The following is a 14,144-nucleotide window of genomic DNA, read 5'->3' as shown; positions in this document are numbered from 1 at the left end:
TTTATGCTCACAAAATGCGTTCATAAAGACCTATAATCAGTTGCTTTTTACCTGTAGACTATTAGTGAGAGCCACCATGAAAACAACCCAGTTTGTGACTGGCTGACATGCATGCTAATAGGGTAAAAAAAAATAAAAATTAACAAAGTGGAATAAATTCAGGGCCAATGCAAATGTATGAATATTAGACATAAGCTTTTCCCACAAATCTATAGAGATTCAATGATGACAGGGAATCGCATGAATATAAATGGGTTGGCAGAGAAAACACTCACACAGTTAAGACGACTGCAGTAAAGGTAGTGTGATAGTATCTGTGGCATCACATAAATAAATCTGTTATTTACTGTGTGATGTGTAAAAAACAAAATCACGATTAAAAGTCACATGTATTTGAGGTCAAACTACTAATAACTGGCTGATTACTGCACTTTTGATTTCGCAGGGAAAGAAGCATACACAGCTTCGATGTGATATAAGCAGATACGCAAAAGGCTTATAGAGGCAAAGAGAGTAGCTTTTGTTTTTGTTTTTTACCTGGATAGTAGCGAGCCAGGCCTGTAGCGCTGCCAAACACCTGCCAGAGTAGGGTCGGGTCATCCTCTCTATTCTTTCTGAACACTTCCTCCAAAGCCTCTGTCCAGTTCAGCTCATTCAACACAATGGTGGCTGAAAATACACAGACATACACAAACACATTGCTCAAAAGACCACATACTTATACTAGAAAGACCAATATTTCTGTGACACATTGGTACAAATAGTATACAGTATATTGTTGTTTTATTTGGATTTTGCACAACTCTACGAACGTGTGTATGTCTGTGTGTTTATTGTGCAAGAATGTTTCGAAGACTTAGGAGTGCCTGTAAGAACAGTCTAAGACATGTGGATATCCCAGATTTGCACACAGGCCCACTCAGTGTCACATGAGCAAATGTTAGGCCAGTGGCCATATTCAGCAACAAATACAGAGGAACGAAGGAATGATATTTACACTGACAAACTTAAACTGTTTAATTTTCCCTGAAATATCCGATAACCTCTGTGTGTGTGTTTTTTTTTTTATGTGTACATGCGTGTGATTGATAGTGTGTTGTGAGAGGCAACAGGCATTATGGATGTAATGACACAGTACCCAGACAGCTCAGAGCCACATAACGCTCACTATGATGGATGGAGACACAACACATGCTGCTCCAACTCAATCTTTCCTCTGACTCTCCGCTGTTCCTCTATTATAGCATCTCCCATTTCTTCTTTTCTCTTTCTTCATACTATCGTGGCACATATAGTAATGTTTTTATTTGTGGACATGATTTTAAATGTGCGTATGTGTGTGGGTAGGTGTGTATGGGTGCATGTGTGGGGGCACATATTGGTATCCTGTGTTGAGTGTGACGTGGCTCATTGATGTGCAAAGCAAACACTGTTCATTTGCATGTATGCCTCTAGAGGGGAGAGTTAATGAAGCCTTGGCTGCCAGGAGTCCATGTTTTTTTATTATAGAGAGAGAGAGAGAGAGAACGTGCAGTGTGTTTGCACACAGTAATGTATTTATCTCATTAAGGGTAGAATTTTTAAAGGAAACTAACGCCACAGCTCTTGTTAGATAATGAGGAAAATGCAAGCTGTGTGTTTGATTTTCGGAGTGAAGACTGATGAAGACGGGCAGGTTGGCAGATATTTACACATGAGCGCACTCATTTAAATATTTAGCTTGAAAATATGAAACATTGAGAACACGTACATTTATATACTTTGGTCTGACAGATCACAATACAGCACCAATGAGCACTATGACCATTGCTTTACAAGTAAACCAAAATTCTAACAAATATGTTGCTTTTTAATCATTTCCTCTGTTTTGAATACTCCTGAGTTAGTGATAATATTTAATAAGCTAAACTCCACTGCTACTTCATAAGGGATACTGTATCCTCTCGTTGCCCATATTACCACTGACACTAATAAATGCCCTTGCTGCACTCGATATGTCTTTGATGCCACACTGAATCTACACCTCGAGATGGCTTCATCTCAGTGGAATTTCACGGGCGCTATATAATTCACAAAGAAATACAATATGGATTAACATAGATTTCATGAACATGAAAGAGTCCATTAATTTTTCACTGCATTGAATAAGTAATCCTTCCCTTATACAATAAAACAACAATCACACACTGTATTTTTTTTTTTTTTAAGGCCAATGAAGAAAAAATAAGCCGATATGCAGTGACACACATATACAGCGAGGTCAACAAAAGAAAGTCTCAATTCTGAGACATCAAAATTCCAGACCGATCTCACGGAAATATGTGAAATGACCATAACCTCTTACTGTGTTACATGGTGATGACACAAAATTTAACATGTAACGTACCACAGAAACAACACCGAAAGTCAGTTTGGATATTTTGTCATAAAAGCCACATTAATATAAGATGGAGAAGAGATGCATTTGAGATGATGTCAAAATATTGATACAGATTTGCTTGTTAGGAGGAAAGTGGTTGGGTGGAGGCTAGAAAGCAAAATGTTGCCTGACTTGAATGAAGTAGTAATTTTAAGCCACACCATGTTTCAAGTGTTAATTTGAACCCAAACCATGATATAACCCGAAATGTGCTTCCTGAAGCTTTTCAAGGGTCTCCATTGCCGATTTTCAGAGTTTGACACAAAATTAGATGTGCGCCTTTCGGTCATGTCCACGGAGAAATCGCCGACACACCTGGACCACTGCTCACAAAATCATGTGTTACATGTGCTAAATTTGATCAAGTGAAAAAACTACTTATTACTACTTACTCACAAAGTTTATAGCTTCCCTTTGCTCTGTGCACATCATGATGCTGCGCACTGTTCACGCGCAACAGGAGCAGTGTCAGAACTTTTTGATTCACCCTCGTATGACCACTAGTCAGGTACCACTACAGTAATGGAAGCATATAACCTGGATTCATCTACTGGACCATAGCCGGGAGGTATGGGGGTGTTAATAATGCGGCATGCTAACTGTAAAAGTTTATGATTATTTTTTTATATGGAGACTGTTGAGGGAATATCGTCATCATCCTCCATCCGAGTGTTGCTGTCGTTCTTATTTTCTGTTCAGTTCTTCTGGAGAAACAAAACTGCTAACTAGCATGCAGTCCTCAAAGAGCAACATTTCATATTGTATATAGGGCTGAATATTGTTAACAATTTTCAGTAGGTAACGCCAACAGTAATGACACCTTGGCTTGATAAGATGATGATATTTTTTTCGATACCAATTTTATGAATCCCTGAACAGAGGGAAATAAGGCATTCTGATGTATTAATCTACGAGTTATCTCCCTGGGTGGCCCACCCATGGAGGACCTGTATGGGAAATGCTGTGGCTCAAGAGATTTACCTCTGTGTAAACGTGGCAAAAGTTATGCGTTTTAAAAAGAAAAAAATGCCGGTGTGGATGTATCAAAATTTCGTATCAAATGACAATACATTTTTGATACCATATTGAAGCAGTGTAGTCAGTACTGTCAAAGCATTGAATTCCAGTGTCCCAGCTCTAACTGTACATACTTTGCAAAATATTCCTTTTTTTTTTTTTTTTTTATCAGTGCCTAGCTCCAGGAATTCACATATATTTAAAACACACACTTTCAGCTTCCACATCCAGCGTTTGTTTCTGTATCCACTGAATTCAATTATTTCTCCTGTCTTTTTTTAATGTTTTTTTTGTCCTTCAAAGGACAAACAGATTTGGGTTTTGTGATCTTATTGTCACCTGGCTGTCTGTTTCTTGTCAACACACGTGATGCTGATTTTATAAACTTGCCACCCATTTCACTGAGAAAATCCAATTTTCTCCAGCTGAGCAAAGGCTATTCCTGGAACATTTATAGGGTGGAGATCAAATTGGAGAGTTGAAACCTCAATAACATATAAATCGTCTTTCTCTTTTTTCTCCCGGTATACAAAGTACACACTCCTGCATGTGTGCCCATTTCTAGCATAGTGTATGAGCCAGAGCATGCTCAAGGCACATTTTTCCAGCTATTCACATTATTCCTCTTTGAATATATTCATTATTTTGCCTATATAATTCTAACATAAATCCTAAAGCCTTGTCTCAACCTCAAAATAAACTTACATTTCCATAACAGAGATTGTTCCCCACAACTTGCTGCCACCTTTGGGTTCTCAGTCATAAGTCCACACACACACACATGCACATATTTTTTTTTTCTCAGATCAGACAGCCTTGCATAGGTCCCAGAAGCTCAGCAGATCTATGCATACTCATTAAAGTCTACCAACAAACAGCATCCTTGAGAAAAAGGGAGTGTGAGGAGTCATGGCACCCAGCCCAGATTATGGCCAGAGAGGTATCTCATGAAAAAAAAAAAAAATGGCAAAGTCACAGGGAGTTCAACAGCATAAACAAGCCTTGCACTTTTACAGATAACAAAAGCTGACAGCGGCCCATTCCCATCCCCGTCCCTCATTTCTGTGTCTGGGGTCAGCAGAGAGGTGAGGCCCGTAACCTTGGGGCCAGACGGTTCCCCAGCAGGCTAAAGTCCATGCTGAGGAAGTCACTCCATCCTGCTGTCCCTCCAAGTCACTGTGACGCACCACATCCCACTGCACACTAATTACTGAAGATCCAAACACAAACACACAGAGATCCAGTCTCACAGAAACACAGATAGAAGTACACACGCAAAAGCCGACCGGCGAAATTGCAGCCTGGTGGTTAGAAAAACTATCCTGTAATTGAGTTAATGTAATTGAAGCTGATCGAGAACCTGGACTGTGGTGATTTATCCTTGAGCCGCAAAGGATGCTTTATTGCTCTCATTGTAAATCACACAATAATAAGAGCATCACCCCGGAGCTTCAAATATAAAAATAGAAGAAAAGAAAAGTCACTCAAATATAATACATAATTCAGACCACCGTTAAGATATTCAACAGACCATCCTTAAGTCATTGACATTCAACTTGAGCCGTGTTAATGTCAGAGAGACTCGAGAGAATCAAATTTATTCTGAACCACTCAAGGTAAATGTCACCACACGATGATGAAATGATTTGAAATGTACTTTTATAACAAACAGGGCAAAAACAATTTGTAACTGCACATCCCCAAACACTCTCTTTGCTTCATGGGTTCGCCCTCTCCAAACCACTCTTCTCTAGGAGCACCCCAAATGCCTCACTGTTTCAGAGGTGCAATTTGGCCCTTGTCAGTGCCGCTCAGGTCTTCACATCTGCTAATTTCTCCTGCATCCAGCACATGGACAACGTGAACCAAATATATCCCAGACATGTGCCATTCTTAAGAGATATATTTGCCTAAACTGAGTGGTCATGATGTTTTTGCTCATCGATGGCATGTTAATTCAAATCTTAAAATGTTTTATGTAGGACATGAATTACAGCTCCAGTAAATTCAAACCAACAAACATGATGCGTACGCGAGGCAACCAGATAATGGCCCAGATTCTGTTATATGGCAGTGAAATGAGGTTTACTTGGTTGTAAAAATGCTAATGCGGCAAGTACGTTGATTTATTTCAGCAGCTGATATTATTCCTTCATAATCACTAGCGTGGATGCAGTGTCAGGGAATTGTAGCGCAGCCACCCTGTTTAGGTAACAGTGTCACGCACAAGCAGCAGGTTAAAGTATAAATATAAATATTTTCACAAGTATAAATACTTTGTATTGTACTGTGAGGAAAAATACATTTCCAAAGTTTCAGCTCCAAGAGGATATAGAAAATAGAATTATATAATAGCAAATATTATGAGAGATCACTGGCAAAAATTAATATTACTCAAACTTTTTATTGATACTTTATATTCATTTATTTATGCTATGATAAACTATTAATTCAAAGCCTCAGAAGTGCTAAAACTTTCAATGAAAAGACTCACTGTCAAAACCTTTCGTGAAAAAAAGAAAAAGAAATGCACACATCACTGCACACTTCAATATATTTCAGTTAGAGGACCCTCTGTTTACTTGCATCTTAAGGACACACAGCTTGGCCAAGACACAGCAGAGTGCTTGAGAAGATTTTTTTTTTTTTTTTTTCAAACTATCATTTAGCTTTGGGCAAGTTTGCTATAGGCACAATTTGTAAACAAGATTTCATAATGGGCTGGTGTATCAGTTGTATCCATGGTCACCACTTGGGTTTGTGTGTGTGTGTGTGTGTGTGTGTGTGTGTGTGTGTGTGTGTGTGTGTGTGTGTGTGTGTGTGTGTGTGTGTGTGTGTGTGTACTCACAGCCATCGTAGATGTCAGTGGGGATGTGGACAGCCGTGTGGTTGTGATCAGTCAAACGTTTAAATGACGGGTCCTCTTTAAACTCTGGTCGAATCCTGTGTTTTCTCCCTTCTGTCTCATTTGCGTCCAGCTGAAGGGAAGAAAAATCAAGATGCAAACAGTTGTTCTGAATGCAAGCTTAAGACACCATCCCAAAACCCTTTATCGTACTTGCTCAAGCATCATAATGGATGAAACAGTTTATCTAAAAGCAGAAGACCTTAGCGACAGTCTGTCTCAACAACTCCTGACTGACGTAATCACGTCACTGCTGCACTTTTTACACCCTCCCAGCTTGTTTAAAAAAAAACAAAAAAAAACAAAAAAACATTATCGACTGTTTGCTTGATGATGTCTTTCTTCTCCTTATCATCTTCACTTGGGAATAGGAGCAGCAGACAGCCAGATTGTCTGTGCCCCTCGTGGAGATTTATAACTCCTGCCGCGTATTCACCAATTTACATCAATGAGAGCAGCAGAGACAGGGAGATATATGAAGAAAAGCATGATGAGATATGGATGAAAGAACACAGGGTAGGGAAGGAGTGGGGTAGTGAGATGGGGAGAGAACGCAAGAGGGGGGGGGCGAACAGTTGCTTCCTAATAAAGCAACAGCGTAGCCAGCTCATACATCTCATCTGTCAATTAGAGGAGAAACATGGCAGAGACCTCTTCACCTGAGAGAGGGGTGGGGGGAGGGATGACAGAGAGGAAGCTACATGGGAAGAAAAGGCTGAAGAAGAGGCAGAGGAGGGAGGGACTGCAGTAAGGAAGCTGAGGCAAAGAAAAAAAGTGAAAAAAAAAGAAAAAAAAAAAAGAAGAAAAAGATGTGAATGTGGTTAATAGGAGAAGGAAAACGAGGAAGAGGAAGGAAGACGAGGCAGTGTAAGGGAGAACCGTATTACTGACCCATGTCTATGTGTGACCTGTTTGTTTGCAGGGGCTTAAATAGACGGAGAACAAATAGACAGAAGGAGAACAAAGCACACTCACATTGTCCTTTGCGTTGTAGTAGGCAATTTCATCATCCTGTAAACAAGTCACAAAGAAGCACAAATAGCACATTTTGAATGCTTTAGGTGGGCGTTGCACGGAAAAGCATAACCTTTATGCAATCGTGAAATGCTTAATCCATTTCTAAACAGTTCTTTATTTTGTTGGCAGGCAACGCCAGTAGTTAATTCTCCAGTTGTATGGTAATGAAGACACTGGCTTGTGTATCTAGTTAAACGAATACTGTTAGATAAGCTAAGTGTGCAGAGTGTTACTTCATTTTTTTTTATTTATCTATTTTTTTTTATATACACATGTGCCTGTGTGCCTAAAGTCATTTCCAGTGCTCCAGGGAAGCATTTTCCTGCCACTGAGATCAATATGGTAATTCATAGCTTAGACACATACAAAACAGTCTCTGTGACGAGTATTTTTCCTGACCATCGCTTTACTCTACATTGTAATTGTCTGCCGCTGTGGTCCTTAGAAAGCAGAGTGTCTGTCATCTAAAATTAGGGGCATAATGTGTCATAACACACTGTATAATAAATAATATGCATAAACCTATTGAAAACTAATGGAGCTGTAATCACTGTTAATGACAGACAGCTGCAGACAGATTAGATCCATACAGAAAATAAAATAAATGCATGGTCAGTAAACCCGGACTCTGCACATGGCCGTTTGTCTGTGTCTGCCTGTGTTTTCCGGGTCTTTTTTTTTTTGTTTAATCATTCTGTAATTTTGTGTGTGTGTGTGTGTGTGTGTGTGTGTGTGTGTGTGTGTGTGTGTGTGTGTGTGTGTGTGTGTGTGTGCGCGCGCGCGCTGATGTGTCTTGCGTTTTCCTCTCCCTCTGTTACCTCAAACTCGTTTTTCCACGAATGCTCCATCTGGAATTTCTCAGCAGCTGTGGCCAGTTTCTGGGGAGTGAAATATGACAAGAGATTTAGATTGGAAACCGCACTACTCTAGCTGTGCTTCCTTCACAGCGTCTGTCTAATTATAGACAACCTGAGCAAAACAGGGGTATGTTAAAAAGCAAGATGGAGACCATCACAGAGACAGAGAAATGATTATGATCTCACTTGCGGAGCTCAAACCACCGAGCTATCATGGTCTTGCAGTGCTCTCTGCCCGCTAAAGGCCACACCACAGAGTATCAGAGTGTCAGAATGAAAAGGTTGTACGGTAGCAAAGTGTGTATGTGTGTGTGAACGAGACAGAGGGTGTGAAACACGGGGTGAAATGAAGAAAATGTTGGGGTCAGCCCCCTAAGAAATAGCAGATCACAGAAGAAAGTCAAGAGCAAATGGATTGCCCACTGAGAGGCTGTCAATCAAAGTGGACACTGTTAAATAACAAGGGGATATAAATGTAATTAACCTCACCTTTGATCTGCACATCTCTCTCACATGCACACGTAAACACAGTGGTGAGAGTGGTTCACTTGTCGCACTACAAGCAATAATAAGGGCAAGCACAAACTAAACAATACATATTTATCACACTCTGGGGACAAATTATGGTCTGCAGTGCTCTGTGCACACGCAGGGAACTATACTGTATATTCATTATTGAAACATCACGAGTTTGGAATTTTGCCTGCATGGTATTTAGACATATTTAGAACACTCTGGCGATGCTTCAGCTGGTTTACTCTATGACCTCCCACTGTGCATTTCGATCTTCATTTATTTTTTGTTCTATGGAAATGAGGGCAAAACTGAGAAAAATGCTAACAAGAACACAATGACTCATTAAGAAGACAAAAAAAAAAAAAAAAAAAAAAAAAAAAAAAAAAAAAAGGTTGGGGGGGGGGGCTGATTTCTACATCTTGAGTGTGAACTAATTTAACCGTTATTGCATGCGTTTATAGAGTTTCCTCAAAGTTTCACGACAAATACCATGCGCGCTGAGCTGGAAAAGGTAAGGAGGTTAGAATAAAAGAACAATAAGATCCCAGGGCAGACAGCAGACAGAGAAACAAACAGACACTGCTGCACACGGCTGTTTATGTGTTCACCCAGGCAAATCCACACAGATCAAACCTTAACCTGGCCCTGGCCTGCCCTGCCCTGCTTGGACTCCACTGGGTAATGACAACCGTGCAGAGGAAAGGCCCTGAAATAAACCCACCTGTCTGGCTTCCTCCACCACAGTAAGGTTTCGATAGCCTCAGAGAAACTCTCCGCTCAAGGAAGCACTTTGGATTAATCAAAGCAATTAGAAAGGATAACAGTAGGCTGTACTTATAGCTCCATCTGAAGTCCATCTGCTGGACTGTGCAAGTAGGAAAGTTTGAGAGGCATGTTGGCTCTGGATCAGATGCTTATAGAATCTGTCATTCTGAGATTTTATGGAGTGTGGGTCTTTGTGTCTATGACCATGTGTCTGCTGTCGGCAGTGGTTCCACTTTTGATCAACAGTTCCGTCCCTTTGGCCTCCGGTCCTGGGCTCAGTTCCAGACCTGTCTCCGCCTCCTCTGCACTGGATGTTAGCTGATAAATATACACCCTCTCCCAGCCATAAACACACACACAAAATAGTGATTGTGAAATGATCGCGCACAAATGTGCACTGCGCACAAAAATAGCATGTTCTATCTCTGCATCAAGTACTGAATCATATGTTACCCTGTTATGAACCCTGTCTGTCAAATGCTTGACGCTGACGCCTGCTGTCACCAGACGCTGATGGTGTTTTGACTATTTCTGTGATTCTGTCTGGACATCTCAAACAAGAGCTCTAATTTAAGTATAACAATTTTATGACTAATCCCAAAAACATGTCTGTTTTGCAGTCACATAATATCAGACAAACAGTTGGTGTCTTGTTATCCATTTTTAGAGTCCCCACATGGCACAAAGACAATATCTCCATTCCACTTCAAATCACATACTTTTCATACAGGCCTGTCTGTTCTTTTCCAACTAAATCTAATTCTGCAGATCCACATGTTTAACTTAACTGTGTTCTCAAAGGTTTTAAGAAAAGCAATATTTGCAAAAAGCTCAGACAGAACTGGGAGGTGGTATAAAATCAAATTATTTTTTATATTAAGAAATACATTTAGTGACACCACATCTCCAAATGCACCCAGGCTTTAATGACTTTGTAAGCAAACAGCTAGTTCTTTATAATTTCTATTTCTTTATGATTTCTATAAATTTAAGACTGTAATAATGTCCCTCCTGAGTGACAGATGGAGAACATGTAAAAGTAACACCATTGAACTAACTGAGATTTAACAGTTAACATAAATACAGGCCTCTTGAAATGTGTTCAGTTTGCTAGAAGAAGAGTATGACTGCAAATACACACACACACACAGGACAGCGCCTAAACATATGGATATTGATTACAGATCTCTCCTTCGGTCCAGGATTTCTCTCTCGGAACAATGTCGCATGTGATATGATACATCAGTATAAGCAACAGCTGTTCAATACTTGACGCATCATACATCACACTCAGGCGATTAGTGTGACATTAATGGTTAATATAGGGTTACAACTTTTTTTTTTTGGTGCGAGCACCTTTTTCCCTCGCAATTACTGTATATGAAGGAGCACATGCAAATACGCACACACACACCCCTCCGAGGAGAGCAGACCGACAGGGTTGTTAAAAATTCATGTCAGGGCTTTGACGAGGCTCCTCTCCCCTCTGGGAGATATGGGGGTGGGTGAGGACGGGTGCGGGAGGAAAGATACCTAATTACCCTTCTATCTTCTATCCCTCTGTATCTCTCTCTTCGTCGAACACATCCACACGCAGAGGTTATCCGGCTACCCAAAGAAAGCACAGTTAAATCCGCTCTAAACTGCAGTCCAAATTGTGACGAGACCGCTCCGTGAGTGACAGCTAACCTCTCTGAACTGGCATAGCAGTTCATTACGGAGCGACTGCGAGTTGCCGTGTCTGCCGGGTTGATTAGTAGCCAGTGTTCCTCTGTTGAAACGCACAAATGTGGCACTACAGTGGTTTACTTAATGGGAGGATTGCATAACACACTCTCCGTAGCATGCTTGATCTAACTGCTCATTAGTAACCCTTTCACTTATTTGGGAAAGCTCCACACCACAATTAATCGACTCTTTCACTGGCTGACCACTGGAGACCTGAGAAGAGCCACCAATCCCATGCAGCCTCATTAGGCACGGTGCTGCATGAATACAGGGACACTTGGAAAATTGGGTCTGTGTTGGTAGGAAAGTTGAGTAGTTTAAGGAACGTTGCTGAAATAGGTTGCTTAGCTGTATCTTAATCCCAGCTGAACATAAAAAGTGACCTAATGATGACTGCAACAACTGTTCTGCTTATCAATATTCCAACAGCCAATAGGGCACATACAGCATTCGATGCAACCGCCACTGTTCATGCACACTGATGTACGAGGTCATTACGGCTGCTGCCATTGAAAGCACAGCCTGGAGCTGGCCTGAGTGTTGGATGGCATTGGAGTCCTGCTCGCCCCACAGAGATATTTCTGCCCGGCTCTCGCCAGTCTTAGTTGTCATTCTGCCAGGGCAGCCCAGCAGCCCACCATGCATTTAGTGAGAAAGCAGAGCACAGCTTAAGGGATAGACGGGGAAGATGAGACAGGCTCTGCTAAACCTCACAGAGCATCCCAGACTCCCTCTGTGTGTGTGTGTGCGTGTGTGTGTGTGTGTGTGTGTGTGTGTGTGTGTGTGTGTGTGTGTGTGTGTGTGTGTGTGTGTGTGTGTGTGTGAGAGAGAGAGAGAGAGAGAGAGAGAGAGAGCGCGCGTGTGTGTCTAAAGGCTCCACACGCCTGAAATCAATGGTCCATTCAGAGCACACTGCCCCACACCCACAGACAACAAAGCAATACTCGTAGCGGCCTAAAAGATCATTAACACTCGCAGTCAGCCTTATCTTTACCCTCTTCCTTTCTGACAACGTGTCCACATTCATGAAAAGCTGTTTTCTATTGGCCATAATGAGTCCCATCTCAATGGGATGGAAAAAAAAAAAAAGTAACAAAGGGGAGGAGCAGTATGAAAGGTCAGTATGAGGAAAATAGAAGAAAGAGATGAGTCTGAAAAAGGAAAAACATAAATTACGAGCAGATGTATTAACAAAAGAGGACAGTCCAGAGAGAAAAACAATTCTCTAACTCGGCATGATTACTGTCGTCAAAGTTAGCTCATTAAAACCCGAGTTTATGAGAATGAACGTTGTGATGATGAAGAAGAGATAAACAGGAGTAGGAAGATGGAAGCTTTATTGAAAAATGCATTAGTTTGTATCTTGGGAAAAGGACAACAAATGCATCCTAATTCATGTTCAGAAATAAATACACGATGTGTGTGTGAGGAGAAATAACAGAAGAAAGGGAGATTAAAAAAAGAAGAGTAAGTAACAAGGGGATTAAGGGAATGGAAAACAGGGGAAATGGACAGACAGAAAAAGAGGAAGTCTAAGATAATTGTCATATGAAAGAGCAGAGAAGGGTGAGGAGGGGAGCTGCACGGGGACAGAAGATATAGTAGGAGAAAGGAGGGAGCAGGAAAAGACCGAGAGAGGGGTCAGGAGAGATAAAGAAAGGTTGATTTCAAATTCCACGTTGACAGAGAACTGTGACAAAAGGCCAAGAGCTGCACACAGGAGAGATACAGTAGAGCGGAGAAGGAGGTCGACAGAATGGGCGGGATGACTGAGAGAAACAGCCGAGGTATCAGCTGCTGTGAGAACTCGAGGGAGAGCCTCGCAGCTCCACATGACTTCTCTCTGAGGCCAGACCCGCTGATGGGAACAGTAAATCTACAGCTGTTGCCCATCTCAATCACTCTGTTTGGCGGTTTTGCTCCCATGGATGTATCTCAGAGATGTGTGCTCTTACTTTCCGCCCCACTGCCTTTTGCGGAGTGCGTCACCTGATCAAATATCAAAGGAAATGCTTGTTTACGACATTGAAACACTGAGAGAACAATTATCAAGGGAAGAACTTCTTCATAAAGGGGGGTGTAAGTTGGAACTAATTATTTTATCAATAAATAATTTAGTAATTCTCTAAAGATCAGATAGAAGCCATTAACTGGAAAAAATAAAGCCGGTTGTGTAAAATCCTATTGACTGTTGTTTATCATCTACTCTTGCAGCCACTTTTGGTAATTATTAAATTATAAATGTTGGTCATCAATTATTAAAGACTCACTTTTCCTCACTTTTAATAAGACATTACATCTGCAGTTAGAAATGTTGAGGAATTGCTCAATTAGATTTTCGGCCACTGGTGGACAGTGTAAAGATGTTTTGATCATAACATTAACACATGACATCATTTACTTTGATATTTGTAAACTTGTTAGCAAACAGTTGCTTATTTATAACTACAGCAGTGTTGGAGAAACGTTATCATTCATTTGGATGATTTATGACAATCCCTCTCTTTAGCTCTGTTTTGGTCTCTTCCCTTTCATTGACAATTAGAAAACAAAGCTATACGAGTGGGGAGAGTGACCAAAAACAGTATCCTTGCTATAAGTCTTTAAAAAAGCCAAGGAGAGCTGCAGATTCAGGTGACAATTGTCTGTAGGTTCATCATTACAGCTGACCCATTTCACATTGTCATTTGATACATTGTTATTCAGAAAACATCTATTATAGCCACTCGAATAATGAGAATTAATCATCATGTCTGCATTTCAAAGTGTTTAAAATTATTAATGAATGGATTTTAATCCATTTTTATATCCGCGGAGATTTTTTTAGGAATAAGTGGTCCAATGATGTAAACACTCAGAAGGAGATTTCACAATCAGGCATCTCAAAAGTTGTTGCTATTAATTTGTTGTAACTGATATG

At 40.7% G+C, this 14,144-nt stretch overlaps 1 protein-coding gene across 1 annotated transcript in view; it reads right to left on the bottom strand.

Moving 5' to 3' along the window:
- Positions 1–14,144, bottom strand: part of LOC138206344 (voltage-dependent calcium channel subunit alpha-2/delta-1) — a 64,099-nt gene that overhangs the window by 35,111 nt on the left and 14,844 nt on the right. Inside the window, exons 4-7 of the mRNA XM_069162977.1 lie at positions 8,177–8,236; positions 7,317–7,352; positions 6,285–6,414; positions 538–669 (exon numbers count right to left, since the gene is read on the bottom strand). Coding sequence (XP_069019078.1) covers positions 538–669; positions 6,285–6,414; positions 7,317–7,352; positions 8,177–8,236 — 358 coding nt within the window. The remainder of the gene's footprint in view (positions 1–537; positions 670–6,284; positions 6,415–7,316; positions 7,353–8,176; positions 8,237–14,144) is intronic.

This window comes from Embiotoca jacksoni, unplaced genomic scaffold (assembly GCF_022577435.1).
Source record: "Embiotoca jacksoni isolate LCO1_2020_lvr unplaced genomic scaffold, fEmbJac1.0.p SCAF_3, whole genome shotgun sequence".
In the NCBI taxonomy this organism is placed as follows: Eukaryota; Metazoa; Chordata; class Actinopteri; family Embiotocidae; genus Embiotoca; species Embiotoca jacksoni.
This window is presented reverse-complemented; position numbering and strand designations above follow the sequence as displayed.